General features: G+C 41.0%; 1 protein-coding gene across 2 annotated transcripts in view; it reads right to left on the bottom strand.

Moving 5' to 3' along the window:
- The window catches only part of LOC104931259 (collagen alpha-1(XI) chain), an 81,598-nt gene that overhangs the window by 44,314 nt on the left and 17,795 nt on the right, over positions 1-19,489 (bottom strand). For both annotated transcript variants that reach the window (XM_019276254.2, XM_019276253.2), the window contains 12 exons: positions 15,868-15,999; positions 11,567-11,656; positions 11,221-11,319; positions 9,002-9,307; positions 7,780-7,845; positions 6,476-6,517; positions 6,057-6,119; positions 2,910-2,984; positions 2,362-2,445; positions 959-1,015; positions 354-407; positions 200-253 (listed from right to left, as the gene is read on the bottom strand). In XM_019276254.2, coding sequence (XP_019131799.1) covers positions 200-253; positions 354-407; positions 959-1,015; positions 2,362-2,445; positions 2,910-2,984; positions 6,057-6,119; positions 6,476-6,517; positions 7,780-7,845; positions 9,002-9,307; positions 11,221-11,319; positions 11,567-11,656; positions 15,868-15,999 — 1,122 coding nt within the window. The remainder of the gene's footprint in view (positions 1-199; positions 254-353; positions 408-958; positions 1,016-2,361; positions 2,446-2,909; positions 2,985-6,056; positions 6,120-6,475; positions 6,518-7,779; positions 7,846-9,001; positions 9,308-11,220; positions 11,320-11,566; positions 11,657-15,867; positions 16,000-19,489) is intronic.

The raw sequence follows: 19,489 nt of genomic DNA, 5'->3' as shown, positions 1-19,489 counted from the left end.
TATTGGGTGCAGCTGACTTATTTGAAATAAGGCCACGTTTTAATCTAACCAGGCTCTTCTTCTCTTTGGGCACGGTGACACTTACACTCTTGTTGGCATGAAATATTAGAAACTTGTGAATTTAAACTTCTTTTGTGACACAAAACACAGTGTTGTAATAAAATATTTAAAAAATCTCCTAGTTAGAGGGAACTCTTACCCTCTTTCCTGCTTTCCCTGGTGGACCAGTTGCTCCCTGAAGACCTCTGGGTCCCTATGAGAAAAACACGTTGAAGACAAGTTGAAATGTCTTTATGTTCAGATGTAAATGGGAAAAGGTGATTCCTTGTAAACAAGATATACACTCTTCTCACCTGTGGACCTGAATCACCACTGTCACCTTTAAGTCCAGGAGCACCAGGACCTCCCTATTAAAAATATAAAAACACACACAGAGACTTAATGAATGAACATCTCTGCACCGAGTGATGGTCATCCCATCATTCGGCGAGGAAACTAACATAATCTAGGTTGGATTAATTTAAATCCAAACACACAAACTTGGACTGTGAATATACGTCAGAAAGACGTCATGGAGCAGCTCGCCACATGTATAAAATCACTTGAGTATCCAAGAATTACAGAATTGGTATAACATTCATGTGGCGCATTCAGAGTAAGGCGCTCCCAAAACTATGTGTAAATAAACCTGATTTGATTTTTACCAATCATTCAAGCTGGATATCATAAGTTGATGCATTAAAATCAAATCTGCTCACAGACGGATAGGGAAGAGGGTGGAGTGTGCGTGTATGTGGTGTGTGTTGATAATGAATGATAAAAGCTTGGACGTCCACAGAAAGAAGCACTAATCAGCCAACGTGTTTTCCATGAACTGTGAAACAAGCGGATGCTACAGTAAGTAGATCAATGGTGTACGTGCGTGTTTGCCTGTTGAGGGTTTTAAAAAGCTACTCACGACAGGACCAGATCTTCCTGCCATGCCCGCTGGCCCTGGAGGACCTCTCATAGCCAGCTGTGGATCAGACAGAAAACAACCCTTAAGCCTCTGTTCAGCTTACAATGTTGACACTTTTGCATTTATACCTGTCTGGAACAATTTCATGCATCAAAACGCAATACTTCCTCCTCTGCGGCAAGTAATTAGGATAATGTGTGCTCGCGCATGTTTTCTTGGAACTTATTGTGAAGTGATTCTTAGTCTTATGGAGACACTTTGAATAGACAGAAACTTCTGGAAATAAGTTGCAGTATTTTTTATTTTTTTTTTGTCTCAGAATGAAGAGCATCACGTGCAAATTATTGCTCGTTCATGTAAGCAATCCAATTTTGCTAAACGAAGATTGCATGAAGATTGCTGAAATCCTACGTTGAGTCCCCATGATAAAGCAAGAATTTCTGACATTGATATTGACATGGCAGTCGTTCAGCTAACTGGGATAAAGAGCAAAGAAAAGAAAACACTAATAAAAATCTACTTATTTCGCCTCTAGAAAGAATGAAACCTTCAAATGTGCAAACTTTACTTTGTTCTTGTTCAGAATTTACCACTCTGGTCTTTGTTCCTGAATCATGGTTGACCACAGTTTTGTACTGCCAAAAAAGTTGTCTGGGCTTTATTTGCAGCCTGATTGCCGAATAAGTGCATTTGCTAATTCAATAAGCAACTCATGCTCTGTGTGAGAGCGAATCACACATTTTAGTTTGTGCATGTGCATTTGTGCAAACAGGTCAAAGAGAAGTTAAAAATTTGTATCCCTTCAATTCCCCTTGCACTTGCAACTCCTGCCATGTTTTTTTCTCTTTCCTGCCTCGGGCCAAACCTCTGGCGCAAACGACAAATATAGAGAGGTGACAAGTGCTTTCAAGACGTTACCAAACACCAGGTCACTGCTTTTGACAGCCTTCCAGCTCCATAGCATGTTGTGAATGTGTGAATATTTAGTGCAACACTTAATGATTTCCATGTGGTCTACTATAGATCACACCTTGCTTACAGACACATAATTCAACCTGTTTTTTCAACGGTGCCACGGTTATCAGGACCCCTGAGTGAGTGTGAACATCTGGTGTGGGTTTATATACTACCTGACCTGACACAGGTCCATATTTTGGAATTTACTCAGTTTATAGGATGAGTGGGACTTCATTACAGGCTACATTATTTACTGCGGTTTCTGGGTCGTTTTTCTTTTAAAACCTGCACCACTTTTCTTCTGAATTAAAACCTCAATTTTGAACTTGACCTCAGCTTGAGGTTGAAGTTAAATAGCAGCTAGTAGGAGTACACAAAGACACAGAAAGTCATAGTAAAGTGTCCTCTAAAGAGGCACTGAGGTCATATTTAGAGCTGATACTTACCCTAGCCTGAGATAGGATAGCCTGAGCCTGAGCTTCCTGGGCTGAAACCACAGGTCCCTTGTGTGACTCACCGCCTGCACGGAACTGCCAACCACGAAACAGAAAAGAAACACAATTAAAAACAAATGGACTTGTCTCTTTTTACAGAGTGGGACACCTAATGGTCTCTCCCGGTGAGTGTGCTCAAATATTTTTTTTTCTCAAACCTATAAAGCTGTCGCCATGCCACACACATACACACACATTTCACGCATACATATGCTGGCATGCAAGCACAGGAAGCTCACACACACACAAATATGTGTCACAAGCCTTTCAAGGCCTCAGTCACTGGTTCCACTCCATTTCACTGGCTGACATTTACAAGGTAAGTGATTTGTAACCCAAAGAAAATAAGGTTGTGATCCTTTGGCTTACTAGTGATGCTATGAGGTAAACCTACTAAATGAAGCAAGTTCACGGGCTAGTGCTTGAGATGAAGGGTGCACAGTATGTGAGAGAAATAAGAAAGGCAGCCCAGTGGGCATGTGGAAGGTGGCAGGACTTACTGGAAGCATCAGAATGGTACCTGGAGGGCCAGGGACACCGTCTGAACCAGGAAGACCAGGACGACCTGGAGGACCCTGGAGAATGAGAGGAAAGAGGACGTCATGTCTCGATGTCTACATTCATGCTGTTCAAAAGGCCTTGCACAGTTTTGTTGTTAACATCTTTTAAGTATTTAATGAGATGCATCAGCTATTGTTTTGTTGACCTGAATACCAGTACCTAACACTGTCAGGAACAATTAATTCGATGTGGTTTATAAGCGATATTTTCCCATGAGATTGCACGATTATTTTGCAATTTCTCTGTAATCCCCTGGAGGTGTTCTGCAAATTGAATCGAATAAGAGAAAAAAAATGAGCAGCAGCAGTGCAGAGGCTGAACAACTAATCACTTCACAGCAAACCCCAACAGTAATATCAATGGGAGTGTACTTTGCTAAAGCCTGGGAACCAGACAAATCTGCAAACTCATGTTTTATTTGCTCTGGCAGATCGGTCTAGCCTCTCTCCCAATTCAGACAGATTTTCATCCACCCCTGGATCTGGTCAAGCTAATTATAACCGTTTTTTGATATGATGACTGTGCAGAGGAGGCGCGTCCTTCTTGGTTTTGTAAACAATCATGATTGCTGCTGCTGATGTGTTACTGTTTCTGTTGAATCCATGAATGTGCGTCAGTCTTAAAGGAACTGGAAGGCACAACAACTGAACTTCAAGCTTTGGTTGATAAGAAAGATCTGTTTGCAATACGTGACTTTGGTAAATTTAACTACGCTACATCACTGGTTTGGTTCCTCTAATGGATTGGAAGTCTCTCCAGTTGGCACTTTGTTCTGCGCCCGTTAACAATGCCCCGTGGAAATCAAAAATGAACCGAGGCCAGGCTAACTTTGCTACACTCTTGTTTCTTATTCCAAGTAGAGAATTTACTAATCCTCCTGAGAGGAATAAGAATTTTAATCATGAGTTAAGATAAAGAATAGATTTTCATGAAGCTGGCTTGCATATATTGACAGAACAAGACTATATATCCATAGCTCTGTAAGACTACCTTAAAAATCTCCTTACAACCCAGCTCTTCAGAGAATAGTTCTATCACTACCAACAACTGGACATGCTAAATCCATCCCTTCTAGTACTGTCACAGTACTTATTGATGCACTAACATGTCCTTTTGTAAGTCACTTTGGATAAAAGCATCAGCTAAATGAATATATGTTAATGTAGTGCAATGCTACAGGGCTGTGGCTCATTAGGTTCCAGAAAGCACAACTGTCTGATGGATGAAAAATGGAGAGTTTTGCTACTCTTAGATGTTTTCCAGTAGTCAGGCAAACAAATGGTAGGCCTGTGGGTAGCACCAAAGGAAAGATGACATTGGTAAATGAATGATGGACTCTTTTGGGACATCTCAGACTTGGTTAAACTTTCAGCAGTCTGGACCGCGCTGGTGAGCCATGTACTACGACTGAGTCCTCACTGCATGAGACTGGGTTCAGTTCAAACCCTTGACTGAGCCTTTGTACATGCTCTACCAGGATGCTCCACCTTTGTGATTTCACAGGCCAACAAGGTGTTAGCATTCTATTTTTGGCATTAAACACAAAGAGCTGAGCTGTAGGAAAATCATGAACGAATGTTTTTTGACAGGTTGAAAAGCATCTCTGGTGCCAGATGAAAACTCAGCGGTTCACCAAAGTCTTAAGTCTTTAGGATTCACCCTCTGGGGACAAGTCTGTACCAAATTTTATGGCAATCTATCTCAAAGTTGTTGAGATATTTGGCTGATGAGCTGGCTGTTACAATGGAGACAAGATTTTGATTTAATAAAAACAAAAACTTATCTAAAAAAAAGATCAAGGCTGAGGTTGTACCCAGTGTTTCCACACAAACCAGAATCTACTTAGCAGTCTTGTCATGTGCAGAAATCTCAGACTGCTGGCTCAAATTAATGCCATGTGTTCCCATCTGCCTTTTTCCCAGAGGTGGTAAATACTCCCCATCCATTGCCGTTGTAGCAGGCATAGCGACATCTAGTGTTAACGACAGTCCTACTGTATGTGGCTGGGAAAGTGGTCTCTGAGTGGAAAGGAGGGAGACGGTGATTATGAGAGAAACGAGCCGATCAAACGTTCAGTCTAGGCGGACACTGCGCAACGGAAAACCACAAGGCTACAGAAACGAGTCACTTTTAATCCTCCTGTCAATCCTCAGCGAGACTGTTTCTCATGGGAGGAAATGAAGGGAGGGGGGAGGGACGTTTGGACCAACAACATATTTTCTGATCACTTTGACCCAGTGTGAACAATAGGGCTTTTGTACGGGCAACGTCTGCCGGTCACACTGGAGGAGTTACGGTATTTTTTTTCTCCGCAATTAAAGGGTTAACCTCCAGAGACAGAATACGTAGATGTGCTAAAAGGGTGATGAAAGAGGGGGGTGAGGGGCAATCGCCACATTTTGGGGAAAAAAAACAGGCTGAGATCCAGTCTTCTGGAGGGGACAGGCACTTATTCTGTATGATTCAATCAATCAAGTAAATGAGTGGAATCCCACGGTGCTGCGTGAAAAAAAAAAGCCCTGAGAAAATTTCGCCTTCTGCATATTTATGGCGTCTTGAACTTCTCACAAGTCCTGTAGCACACCAAATACAGCTGTTTCTCAGAACTTTGTTGGTGTATTGACAGTTTATGGGCATCTCATTTCCCTGCACCACTCATAGCTAATCCCCCCCCTACTGCTGCACGAGTAAGCTGTGTCCAATTGTGTTATTCATCCCATGGCATCGAGGCTGTACTTCACAAGTTTCCACTAAAGAAGAACACACATGCAGGGCAAGGTATATATATATATATAGATATATATATATATATATATATATATATATATATATATATATATGCTGACTCCCTTAATTCCACAAGTTAGATGAATGACTTAGGTTAAAGTTATTATTTTAGTACATTCTGTGTCAATTATAGCCTGTTTTGGCTGATAGTTATCTTGAATTGTTATCTTTTATTCGTCTTTCAGCAAATTAAAACTAGTTGTTAAATTGTTATATCAACAATTACTGGAGAATGGGTGGCAGAGATTCTCGGAAACATGTGTAAACAGCTGTGTGAAGTAAGGCCAGCCTTTACTCACCCTCTCACCATGATCTCCATGGGGACCTGGGGGACCCTGCAATCCTGGGGTACCAGGAAGACCCTGAGATCACACACAGAGACAGACATACACTTAACATATTATATCCCAAAACTGCTGCTAACCAGCATTCCCACCACAGTCCAATACTTCACCAACAAAGGCAGAAGCACAGACAGACATGGGTTCAAAAAGAAATAAGCCTCAATGTAAAATACCCCCCAACCCCCTCCTCTCTCTCTCTCTCTCTCTCTTACACACACACATTCATGCACAAATACACATTTTGACTGTCTCTCCCAACTCAAGCTTCACTGGCGATCAGGGCTGATGCTCTTTCCATAAAGACATTTTTTCCCTCTTTAGCTGTTCTCCATCTGTGGAAGGCAGACAGGAGTGTAGGAGAACGTGATACTCACTGCTTGGCCGGGGGCTCCTTGGGGTCCTTCTATAAGCATCCCCTGAAAAGGGAAAAAGTAGATACAGTAGCATTATAAGGCAGCCAGTAAAGGGAAAATGAGAGCCAGTGGCTGCTTTGGGTTTGAGGTTGAAGGACTACTTACTTTTAGTTACAAGCTAAAGCAGTCAACAATTCTTCAGCTATCTGATGTTCTATAATGTATGTGTATGCGTGTGGTCAAAGATCTGGATGGGAACCTGTGGTGGTGCAGATGGTATGGGAGGAGAGACGATAACTGCAGCTGCTATTTCAGTCTGTGTTTAGCCTATAGTGGTAAATTGTATAGGATGGCAGCATTTTGTATAGACAGTGTTTCGTCTATGGCCATCAGACCAAAGTTTGTGAGTTAAATCTCATCAGGAGAGAAGAAAGCCTTGGCTGTAACTGCTACAGAATATAAAATAAACATGACCTTTCGTTCAGTTGCAGTGAAACTGAAATTAACCAACATGAATATGGATGTAAATCATATATGTAAGAGATCTCTGTTCTTTTATCTGCTCGAGGGAACAGATAAAAGAAAACATATTGCCCAGGAAAATATGCAGGGAATCTGATTCAGGACATTTATGGACTTTATAAATCATCGTGTGCAACCGTCGAAGAGTCTCCGCTGATAAGGAAGGCTGTCAAAACTGATTTTGAAATATGTCACTTATCCGAACATATTCTTGGCTAAAATAATCAAGACAAACCAAGAAACAGACTGTTTTGCTGCTAGAAATTTAGATATCTAGCTATCTGATAGCTGTATAGAAAGAAGTAGAGTCCCAATGTTCATACACATAGATAGCTATCAAATTGTCTGTATTGTCTGTGTTGTTGTGGCCAGACAGATAATAGTTAGCTTTTTCCTAGCCAATCAAATTAGCTTTCATTTCCAGGTTGCACATCTTAGCCAGTTAAAGGCAAACATGGAATTTAATATTCATTACTATGTTTTCATGCATGTATAATCAACTGAAAATAAGAATATCTTTTATTTTTGTTACTTAAAAATGATCATGTTCATATCTGCAGTGGGAGCGGGTCCTCTTTGATAGAAGCCGCCATGTTTCTACAGTAGCCAAGAGCAGACAAACTAAATACTAACTCTAGACAGGGCCTCTCAAGTGTTGTTTCTACTTTACACCAGGAAAGTGAGGGCGGTAGATGCAACTAAATTCTACACACTGCACCTTTGATATTTAAATGTTAGCTGTTTAGCTTTGTACACAGAAGTATCCTGGACGAAGCTGACCTTTTGTGTCATACTCCACTTACTGGCTCAATGACAGCAGGTTCACCCTTCTCTCCTTTTTCTCCCAGGTAACTGTGGCCTCCAGTCACCTACAGATATAACACAGACCGGGTTAGTTTTTACACAGAAACAGGACTGACATTTATATGTAAAGGCAGAGCACCAAAGATCTGAAAGCCCAAAAAATGGAAAAAGTGAGACGAATGAGCAGCAGATGCCCTGTCTGCTGGGTGTCTTGTCTTTTACAGAGGTTGCTTAAAACACCACCAAAACTGCTAAAAAAAAAAAGCCCAGCAAAATGCTGACTAGTGTTCTGCATGCTTTAAAGGATTTAGGTAGCTCTCTAGGCGAAAAGCTGTTTTTTTTCTCTGCCTACTGGAAAAATAAACCTCAAGAATCATTTTGCAAGAAGCTATAATTTAGATTTTGGTCTGACTCCTATTTATTAAGCTTCCTTAAAGCCAGGAACTGAAAAAAAAAGCCCCCAACTGCGCACAAATGCAGAGGTCGTTACCTGACACTATCCATACAATGACTTCACATGAGAAGAATTCACAAACCACCTACATCAGTATGTCCAAGAAACCACTAGATCGTACAGTTTAGCCTGAAGAGGAAACTCTTTTTGAGAAAGTCACGGAGTAGGGCTGCGTTGTCCTGAGATTGTAGAGGGGAAAGCACTAATAGAGTGTTTCAGATTAACCCGAAGGCAGACAGATCACAAGCCAACATCCAGACAGGGACAGTGTCACTTCCAGCCTCTGAGAATCTGGATCCCGAGGCAAGGAAGGATGCTGGAAACAAGCCATGTAGACACTGCTTAAGCAGATATTTCTATCTGATTTAGATAGTGATCTCGGTGAAAAAAACATTGCAAATACTTTGTTTGTCATCAGTTAATCCAAACAGATCATTGGTGGGATAACCGGGGGGGAGTATGTCTTTGATAAACAGAAGAGGTCACAAAGGCCAAGAGGTTACAGAGGGTGTGTCTCTACTGACAGCTGGGGTTGACATCTGTTTATCTGTAGGAGGCTTAGACAGACAAGGTGTGTGTTTGTGCTTGTTGGTGTATTTGTGTTGGGTCCATGTGCATGCAAGATGCTCCAAGCTACAACATGATACCATTAGAAACAACAAACCAAAAAAAGGGCATTGCAAACAAGCCATCAAACAAATGCCACCAACATCTTTTTCATCTTTCCACATTCCCACCCACCATCACTCCTAACCGCTTACACTTACACTGCTCTCTCTGAAATCGGTCTCCGCTGGAACGCCAGGACCAAACTCTTCCTCATATGTTGCAGATGTAGGCTTGGTGTCAGTGGTGCCATAATCGCCATAATCACCATATTCGTATGGCTTCTCTACAAACTCTTTGTTGTCATATTCCTTCAGGTCGTATTCCTTAAACTCATAGACGTCAGTGGTTTTATCCACATTATCTTGGGTGTCCACTGGGGCGGCAGTTTCCACGGCAGCAGTGGTGTCCACCCCGACCTGTTCCACACCGGTGATGTAATCTTCCACTATTTCCCCTTCATAGCTCTGGGATCAATCCAGGAATCGCAAAACAGGGGGCAGGGGTTGTTATGATGGGAGGGAACATGGAGGTTTGGTTAGTGAAATGAAATCATGTGAACAGCTTCAATGAGTCACATGTTAAGGCATTAGTCTGAAATTACTGGACAGCAACTAAGTCAAACTCCTCTAAAGAATTATCAACTTAGTTGTGCACACATCCATGTATCTAATTTGGGACAGGATAGAAAACTCAACATATGTGAAACTCCTGCAGTAGGAATGTGAGATGTCCCAAACTACTGACACATCAATGTTTTGAAAAAGTAAACAGTAAAATATATTACAATATGGTACAAAATAAAGAATTATAGACTGTTAAATCCATATCCATGCTGGAAAATCACAGTACAAAGGTCTAGTGAGGTCATTTAGAGCATAATCTGAAATATTTCAATTATGGCGAGAAGGTATGCAAATGTTCACACAACCAAGAACATTTCAAGAACTATTAAAAAACCCAATGAAGTTCAGACCACAGCAGTACTGTTTAAGAAGAAACACTTGCAAGACTAGTAAGAATCTGTGTTTGCACAGAATCTGAGGCACTGAAGAGACGAGATGATTATACAGGAACTATTGAACTTTGATTCACAAGCTTTGCCTTGTAAATCAGACGGCGCTCAGCTTGCCGAAAGACTGTCGAATTGAAATGCATCATTAGATAGCAAATATTGAGAAAGAATCCAGGAATCTCATGCAAATTCTCTAAGCGCCCTTTTGTTAGATAAATGTTGTTGCAACACCGATGCATTTAAGGACGTTGCCAAAAACTCGCAAATGTGAGTCACTTCATGGGATTTTTTCATAGTCCAAGATTTCTTGAGCAGAAATATTAAAGGGTAAAACATTCTGAGAGAGTGCTTCCATGTTCAAAACAGTCAATGAATATTGTGGCCTACTGCTAAATCAGTCTAATCAATACAGTGCAGACTGTAGATCAGTATTATAGCCAAGTTCAGGGCTTCATCCAACAAACTACTGCAACACTCTTTGATCAAAAGCATCCACCAACAGTCTTTTTGTATAGTATTAAGTCTATAGGAATGATGTTTCTATGACATTGTCTAAACGTTGACTCGCCTGTCACAGTCCTCAGTAATCAGACAAGTGTTCCAACATAGGACACCACATGTTTAGTTTCTGTGGTTACCCCTCTGGCCTGTCATTTAAAATCAGCATAATGTCTCAAGCTAACTCAAGCTGCGTTATCCACCTCAAGGTACATCGCAATGCAAATGGCAGACATTTGGCTGATGGAGCACACGGCCGTATTGTTTTAGTTTAACCCCCAAATGTTCCTCATTACGTTGTGTTTTATGTAATGGTTTAGCACAAATTAAGACAGGAACTGCCAAATTCAGGATATGGCAGAAACATAGGGGGATACATCTTGTCTACTGATTTTCCATCGGTTACGGTTCATTAAATGACAAAGTTTCCTGCTTAGGTCTTTATCCGATTTCTGTTTGATGGAGGCAGTTTCTCATGGAAGTCGATGAGCGCAGTGACCGAGGCCTTGTTGGGTTTCCTTCCCCAGGGAGAATCGTGAAAATATTTTTGTGATGCCCGAGCATTCTTTGAAATCTCCTTTTAAAACATTTATTATTTAATTAGGAGTTTGGACGTTAACTGGATGGATGGATGTTAAAATCTGTGGTCCAAACCTTTCTGATTTCACAAAAAATTCATAATAATTCTGCAAAAAATCTGCTTATATTGTTGCCAAATTACTAACTCTAAACAGCTGTTACCATGTTGTACTATAACTGACTTTTACCAGTTATCAGACATGTTTCCTGTTTATGGTTCGTATCTCCCTGTGGAGAAAATGATTAGGTCTTGATCTTTGTGAATAATACAGTTATTTAAAAAGTTACCTGGCCTTGTCCAGCAGTCTCAGTGGGAGTTTCAGGCAGATTTCCGTCCACAGTGGTGTAGTCATACTCACCGGTGTAGTAGTCTTCAACCGCAATTTCCTGAAATGAGGCAAGAAGCGCAAGTAAAGTCAAGTTCAAGTTGTATTCAGCTGGTTTTGTTAATGCACACGTCTACAGCAGCAAGAATATCATGAATGTGAGGGTGATAAATGTATGTACAGTGGTACATATTTAGCTAAAACTTATGGAGGACATCAAAACATGCTGGTGAAACAGGAAGTGGGAGAAGACTGTATGTGTGTTACTCATGGCCACAGCCGTGATAACTGTATTAGTCAGGCGTTACCTCGGTCTTGACTTTTTCAGTTGGGGGAGTGTCAGTGGTTAACTCTCCTTCAATGTAGTCATAGAGTTCACCATATTCATAGTTAGTGTACTGTAAGGAAAAAGGCAAGAGGGAGGAGGGGATACATGAATTAGCACAATCATGTAAACAATGCAGCAGACAGTCTGACGGACATACTGTACATTATTTACATGGCATCTGAGAGCATGCCAACTATTTGTACACCTTTAAAGTATGCTGTGCCCTCATGCTATTTTAGAAATAACATGGTCAAAAGATGAAAATATCACATCCATATTATTAAACTTGAGCAATTTTGGATAAATATGGATGACAGTAGCAGTCCTTCCATCCAAAACCCCCTGAGCCTCACATGGCCATATTTAAAGGTTCATGTGTGTAACCAAGCAAACAGCAATTAAGATTCTTGTTTGCTTCCAACAGGATGTTGGCGGGTTAATGTCATGCCAATAAAAACTCATATGCCTCTACCACTTAATTTGGTGAGCCAACAATAGCCCCGGGATTTCATTAATGGGCACTGTAGAACATAAACCTTAAGCTGGCTGGACTGTTGTTGGGAACATACAGAATACAGTAGCAGGGAGTAAAACAAACCTCTGTTAAGAAATGGTGGGTAGCTAGACCAGTCTTTGTGTCACCTTACTAATTTTCTTAGACATAATGTTGCTTTTCGGATCTTTAAAGCATTCCTGCATGTTATAACTTGGAATGTTTTGTCTATTTTGTTGTCTTTTATTTAGACTTGCGAATGAATTCAACCTGACCCAGAGAGGGAACATCATAATAAACACCATGCAGTGACATAAGACTGGGGTCTTATTGACTTTCTTCAGAAGAGTTAGATGAGAAGCAGCAGAAGTTTTAGCTGAGCTTCAGCTAAAACCTGAGACTAAAGCAAAGGGAAATTGGCTCTATCTAAAGGTTAAAAGAGGTTGTCTACAAAGATATATAAAAATCACTAATCTGCATGTTACTTCTCATATAACACTTGACAGGAACACTAATAAGTATATTCTCCAAAATACTCACACTATATCTTTGTTTATTGGTGCCCACAACCAATATAATATGATGCAGTATAGCCACTTTAGCTCAAGGTCTAAAACCTTAAGATTCCTTATGATCCCATTCTTTTCTTTTAGTTCCACTAAAGCTGTCTTTAAAAAAAAAGTAATGCAGATTATGTTAACAGACCAGATCCTGATATACGTCGCTCTATCAGCTCAGGGATAAATATTATTCCCTGGACGACTGCTAAGCTCATAAAAATAATACAAGATCCACGGGCTGCTGCAATGCTGGCTGGGCTGTTGTTCAGTGGCCCAGAGAGAGGTCACACAAGAGTGAAACCATGGCCAGACCAACAAGACTGACAGAGAGGAGAGAAGGAGAGGGTCAGGGAGAAATACAGAGAGGGAGATAGAGAAAGAAAAGGAAAGATTTATAAAGATTTATGGTGTCGAAGTGCTTGGCTGGGTTGAAGGCCTTCATCGCAAGCTTGGATGAAAGGCGTAAATACTGAAGTGTGCTCATAAAATAGTTCCCTCCCCCTGCATCACTCCCTCTTCCTCGGTTAACCCAGCTGCAGACATGAGGCTGACGACTCCAAAGGCAGTGTGCTTCAGGTCAAGGAGCATCCTCAAAAGGCCACACTCGGCGTTTGAAGAATTGTAGATGGTCGGTTTAAAAAAAGTACTGAGGGATAGAAGTTAAGACCTCAATGTACAAAAACACTTTTTACAACTGTGAGATTTGGACTTCTACAACAGCAATTTGTCCTCCGGATGATTTTTTTTTCTTTTTTCTAGTTGTGCAAGGAGAAAATAAATTCTGTAAAATACTAGGCTGGAATGTAGGAAAAACATTCTTGTTACAACTGTACAGAAACCGACAATGAATAAAACAGATTTACAATGTTCTTGCATCCAAACTGCTCCCCGCTGTCTATTTAGAATTGACAAGCTCCTTGTCTTGGCGCTGAAGAGCAACTTGATGATGAAGCAATATTTTCCAGGACATGGTACCCGCTGTACAGCCAATATTTTTAAATAAGAGAACCGGCTTCTGATTTTTTTTCTTGAACGAGGGATCTAAAGTCTACTTTTCCAGGTACTGGGAGTCTAGCTGGGGAAGGAAAAGCTTAAATTTCCTTGGGAGTCTGGGCAGAGCCTGCAGAACTCGTTAGTGATATAAATCACGGGGCCACTCCAAAGTGGGCTCAGACTTCGTGGCAGGGAAAAAGGAAAAGTTTCCAGTGTGAGCTCATCAGTTATTTAGTGAAATACTGAAGGAAAATGTCATGCCGACAAAAAGGCTTGAACTAGCAAAATAACAAAAAATGAAGATGAAAAAGGAAAAGTGAGGCCCTGACACAAAGCACTGTGTGTTAATTAAGAGATTTGGCCGAAGAGGCTAAGACTGATGTCGTGGAGCCAGTGGCAATAAAATTTACATTTCAGAAGATGAGTTAAGACTCAACAGTGTGTTTTGATATGTCAGCAGGTTTCCAAGAGTATAACTAAACAGACTAAAAAAGAGATAGATTAGAGCTGACATAGAAACTCACACAAGTCAGTCTCTGTCGAAGCACTTTTTGCTTGAAGGACTGTTTGTCAAAATGTTTTGAGATCATCAAATTCGAGGGAAATATTTTCTACATTTTGTGTATTTCTGACAGATGCTGCACAATGCCCTGGCTTAAACAGCTTAAACAGTTTTCTACTGTTATTATTAGCTGTCACAGACCATTGTTTAAGTTACAGAAACCATAAGGGGAAAAAAAGTTCACACTGGGGGGGAAGGGAGGAGAAACGTGATGCTAAGTCTGTTAGCTGTTGCTTAGTCCCATCTGTGGTCTAGGCGCTCCCTGTGTTACACTGTGCTTCCATACATTACTCCATGTCATTATGAAAGCACAGTGATGATGGCAGGGCCTCCACTTGCTTTGGGTTTTGACAGCCTGGTCATTTGCCATCACCGTAATTGGAGCCATAAAAGACGGGCTGCTAACACCAGCTAAACCGCTTCCTTTGTAGAGTAGCTTTGACTTTCCGAGTGGGGAGCTTTAGCACAGCTTGCTCGCCTTCACTTGAAATACAGCATGATGGGTCCGCCCAAATGTTTAATGTTGTACAGGGACAGATAGTCTAAAGGGTAACTTTGCTCATTTTCACCCTTTGTTTCCCATGTTATTGTGTCAAAGACCGGTATGGAGCGAGAAACAGGCTGCAACGTAATCGCACAACGTCAATGCATGTCCACTAAAAGTGTTATTTTTGCCATTGATACTGTAGGCTCAGACTGTTATCACATGTCTGACAACATCATGGAAAAGGATCTCTACAGTCATTTCTTTGTGGAACAGTAAGATCCTTTTTTAAACCAGGAACAGCTGTTATATTGCTCTGTTCAAGACCACCAGATTACACAGTCATTTTACCTCACAGATCATAACATCATGACACTTCAATGAAACAAGACGGAAACAAAGTGATATTCACCAAAACCATCTTAGTTTGTCTTTCCACCATTTTGTTTCTGCCGAGTTTACACAGAGTGTTATGATGAATGTCAATCTGAGCCTGGTTTCAAAAATAAGCACTCTTTTGTGTAAGTATATTGCGGGAAGGATATCAAGGATTAAGGCTGTCGGCCACAGCCCTCGCACTCAATAATTTCAAAAATGGTCGTCCCCATTAGTCACTTAGACACGAAAGCATAGGGAACTAGTGTTCAGGTTAAAAATAACCAGTTAGCATTTAAATAACCAGTGCTATTTTTTGCACTATTTAGAAACAGGAAAACTTTTGTCATATCTGAAGTCCATTGAGAGTCTCAAAGTTTAGACTTGCTTCTACAAATATGTCAAAAGTGACAGTTTTATCCTTTTTTAAAAAACATAGAAATATGCCATAGTTGTAGTAAAATTATAGTTTTCATTTTATTACACAAAAGGGAGGTGGATTAAAATTTCATTTTGACTTTTATGCACTCAGTCTTTCATACTGACATACTTAATTTGCATCCATCCAAGCCCCCTAATTTATTCTCTTACTCCAGCTCTTTCTTATGAACTTTGACTCACAACACCCAAGTCTGCAGGCCCCTTTCCAAATTCCTGTTATCATCCTTGATAAATCTCAAACTCCAGCTCCCATATTGTCTCCCACTCTGTTTCCAGCTATCTCTCAAACCCTCCCTCTTCTCACCCACCTCTCCTTCCCTGTTCTTAAATCCATCTCGCCCCGCCTTCTTTCCTTCCCATTCCAGATACTGACCTCGCCCTCAGGTTCCTGAGCCTGGGGGGTGTCGTGGTGGTTGGTGCTGGTTTCACAGTCGGGGCTGTAGTGTTCACAGTAGTCATAGGCTGCTCTGGGGTCTGCCACTATCAGCAGCTGCTGGATGTCACCCTGGTAGAAGAGAAGAAGAAGAAAAGCAACATGTCAGCAGAAGCCACAACAAATTTCACAGCTTATAGAGTCTCGCTTTGGGTAGTATTTTCCCCCAGTGTAATTTTCATTTATTCTCACTGTAGCTGAATATAAACAGGACGTCTCCTGGATAATTAACATTGCTATAGATTTACGTTATGGCCATCAGTTATATTTATTTCAACTTCGTTTCTGGGATGGTTTTCCAGTTCTATTTGGCAAATGGCTTCAAATACTACAAAGAGCATCAGCCACTGTTGCTATTGAGGAGAAGCCAGTCAGAGGAACGAATAAAAACTGTTGCCAATACAGAACAATCAATCATTGCGTCTGGGAACAAAACAAGGCACCACGGTTGCTGGATCCATCCAGAATTGATCCAGAATCCAAAAGTGGATGGATTTACTACTGAAAGTACTGTAAGCTTCTATGAAGGGTAATTTTCGGCTCCCGCTCCATGTTACAGTACGCAACTTTATTTTAAACTGGATTTTTTTAACTGGAACTGCTCCTTGGAAGTTGTATTTGACCACTCCACTTACAGTTTTAGCTTTGGCTTCTGACACAGTTGCTAATCTTTTGTCCCGTGTACAGAAAATGAACGTGACTTTTATTTCCTGAGCCCTGACGCTCAAGAGACTTCTCACATTTTTTTTTCTTTGTTTCTTTCATGATTACAAATTGAAACCAAATGTTAATGGGAAAGTATGCACCTATTCCTCCTCACTTGATTGCCCAAACTTTGCACCAAAGCGGTGATAATAAAATAACAATAAAACAACAAGGCAGATGTTGTACAGGACCAGGGGTAGTAGTCTCTTGACTATTAATTACATATAACTGTATGGAATAAATCAAGGCTTTAGGAGAGTCTGTAAGCTTTTAAAAAAGAACTATTGTACAGTCCCCTCACTCAGCCATTAGGGACGGCAAGTCCCCTTACACAGCAGATAAATAACCAAGGTCTGTACTTATCTGGGCCGTCTGTTTTTCATGAGCTTTTGGAAAAGGAAATTAGATCCCCGCTCCCAACCCTTCCATCAGCCAAAGGCTCTTTTTCCATGATTGTCTCCTGAGGAATTTCAAAACCAGGAACTACTATGCCACTGATGTGGAGGATATTATCTATACCAATCTACCATATGGGCACGTCAGCTGACCCATTCTCAGAATCCACCTGGAATAATTAACAAAGAGAAGAAATAAATGAGGGAAAAGAACCAAAGTGCTGTGTAAAGGTGAAACAAGGCCACATTCAGGGTGGCCCCCATGAGAGGAAGCACATACATGCAGATTGCATTAAATTACAAGAGGCAACATCTGTACAAGCTTAGACGTCTGGAATACATTAGATATTTACCGCCCCTATGCTTCTATCATAAGAATCGCAACAGGGTATTGAACAACCCAAACAAATGCGAGAGAAAACACACACATAAAAAGTACGTTTATAACCTGTCCATCCAATAGGATGAGGAGGTATCAGGAGGGGAGAACCTCTACAGCTGACAGGATCATGGAGTAAAATGTAGCTCTGGGCTTATTACAGAAGAAAAGATCCTGCCTGCATAGGTGGTAATACAGCAATTACACACTTTCTTCAAACAGTAACACCCATGATCTGATCATTTCTGTCTGTATCGGGTTTGCAGCTGGGAGGCAATCCAGAATAATCACAAAAAGACCAATTAGAATTGCAAAAATGAAAAATAATCTGAAAAGAAAACAGTGAAGTACTGTGCATAGAATCCAATTGTTTCTCTTTTCCTTCTCAGTCCCCTAATTAAAATAAAAGCGGCCAAAAGAAAACATGTGCAACGAAAAGGTTGAGAGTACAATCCCATGACTGCAATATAAATCTGGGTGGGGAGCGTGAAAAAGAGCTCTTGCCCTTCCCTTGAGCAAGGCATTCAATGCCAATGGATCAAACCGTGGTCGTACTGGTCCACTTCCAGGTGTGAATGTGTGTAACGGAGTGTGGAGCAGGGCGTTTCTGTTCAAGAGAATTTGTGCTTTATTGAGTCTACGCTCAGTGAAAAGAAAGAGGAGAAAAATGCCCTGCTCGCAAGAGTTCACCCTGCACCTTCTGAACTTCTTACGACAGCGAAAAAACTACAATCACAAACAGAAGATCTCAAATTGATGACAGTCATTGAGCCTGCAAACTGTATGTCCTTTTATAATTTGGCACAAACCTAACAAAAAACAAGCCTCCATCTGTCTGTCCTTCGATTTTCTCAACAACCTGTCGACCGATCGGCTTCACACTTGGACATAAGCTCTGAATATCTAAGGGAAATATTTTTATTAGTAGTGTGTTACTACTGCCAGAAGTACCCAATGTATAGTGTATTAAGTGAAGAAAGAGAAACTAAAGACTGTAGAAAAGTCTGTAAGTTTTGTTTTGCCAAACTTTGAATGAACGCTTTTGTTAAATGACGAATAACTCAAGATAGGTGTATTGATCAGTACCCAAGGAAGTGCAATGTTGAGTGTGAAGATATCTGGCTCTCGAGAAGTACTAAGCAAGCTAAGCAATCAACCTGTTCCCAACAAACACATTTAGACCGAACACTGTTCTGGTGGATCCAAAGTTAAAGCCGGAAACAGGGAGGACAGTTAAAAACAAAGACATATTGGGTTTGGCTAGATCTCTGCCCTGGTTTGCTTTCCCCTGCTCTGTTTTTTTAGTGTGCATGGACAGTTACTTTTCATTCATTCATTCATTTTCCATAACCGCTAATCCTCTGCAGGGGGCTGAAGCTGAGCTGATATTTGGTCGAGAGGTGGGTGGAGAACACAACAGTTCATCACATGACTCATCATGACTTTTTAAATTCATTTGGACTCGCTCATTCACTTCATGTGTAGAAAATAAGGTGTATATAGCATTTACTACAGCATGAAAATAAGCAGGAGAGTCCATAAACGTCAAGTCAAGAGACCACACACAACCCATTCATACAGCTAGGAAGTGATTCAGTCCCTCCCACCCTCCCCGTTGAGCTTCTCCCTCACCCCCTCTTCTTTTACCCTCTTTGTCTCCATCGTCTGCATCTCGGTGCTTTTGTTGATGTTATTGTCTCGATTGTCTTGCACATCTCGCTGGCATCTGTTGAGGTTGCTCCTCAGAATTCCAGGAATGATCTACAGCAACTGCTCAGAGCTGGCACAGGCGCAATGGGATAAATCATTTGTCTAGGCTACACTACAATTGATCTATTAATGGGTCTGTGTACAATGTGCATGTTAACGAAGAGCACATCGACACATGTTAACCTTCACCTCACAGTATAACAACAACCACCCGAAGAGCAAAAGTACATAAAAGGACAAAGTGAGACTGATCAAAGACACAAGTAGAGACTCTTTCTTGCCTACATTTCACCCACAGGCAATCCATTTTAACTATGGCTGTTTTTTGTATTTGGGAAAAAAAAAGCAGCACTGTTTTTTCTTCCTCGAGCAC

Source organism: Larimichthys crocea, chromosome II (assembly GCF_000972845.2).
Source record: "Larimichthys crocea isolate SSNF chromosome II, L_crocea_2.0, whole genome shotgun sequence".
NCBI lineage: Eukaryota > Metazoa > Chordata > Actinopteri > Sciaenidae > Larimichthys > Larimichthys crocea.
This window is presented reverse-complemented; position numbering and strand designations above follow the sequence as displayed.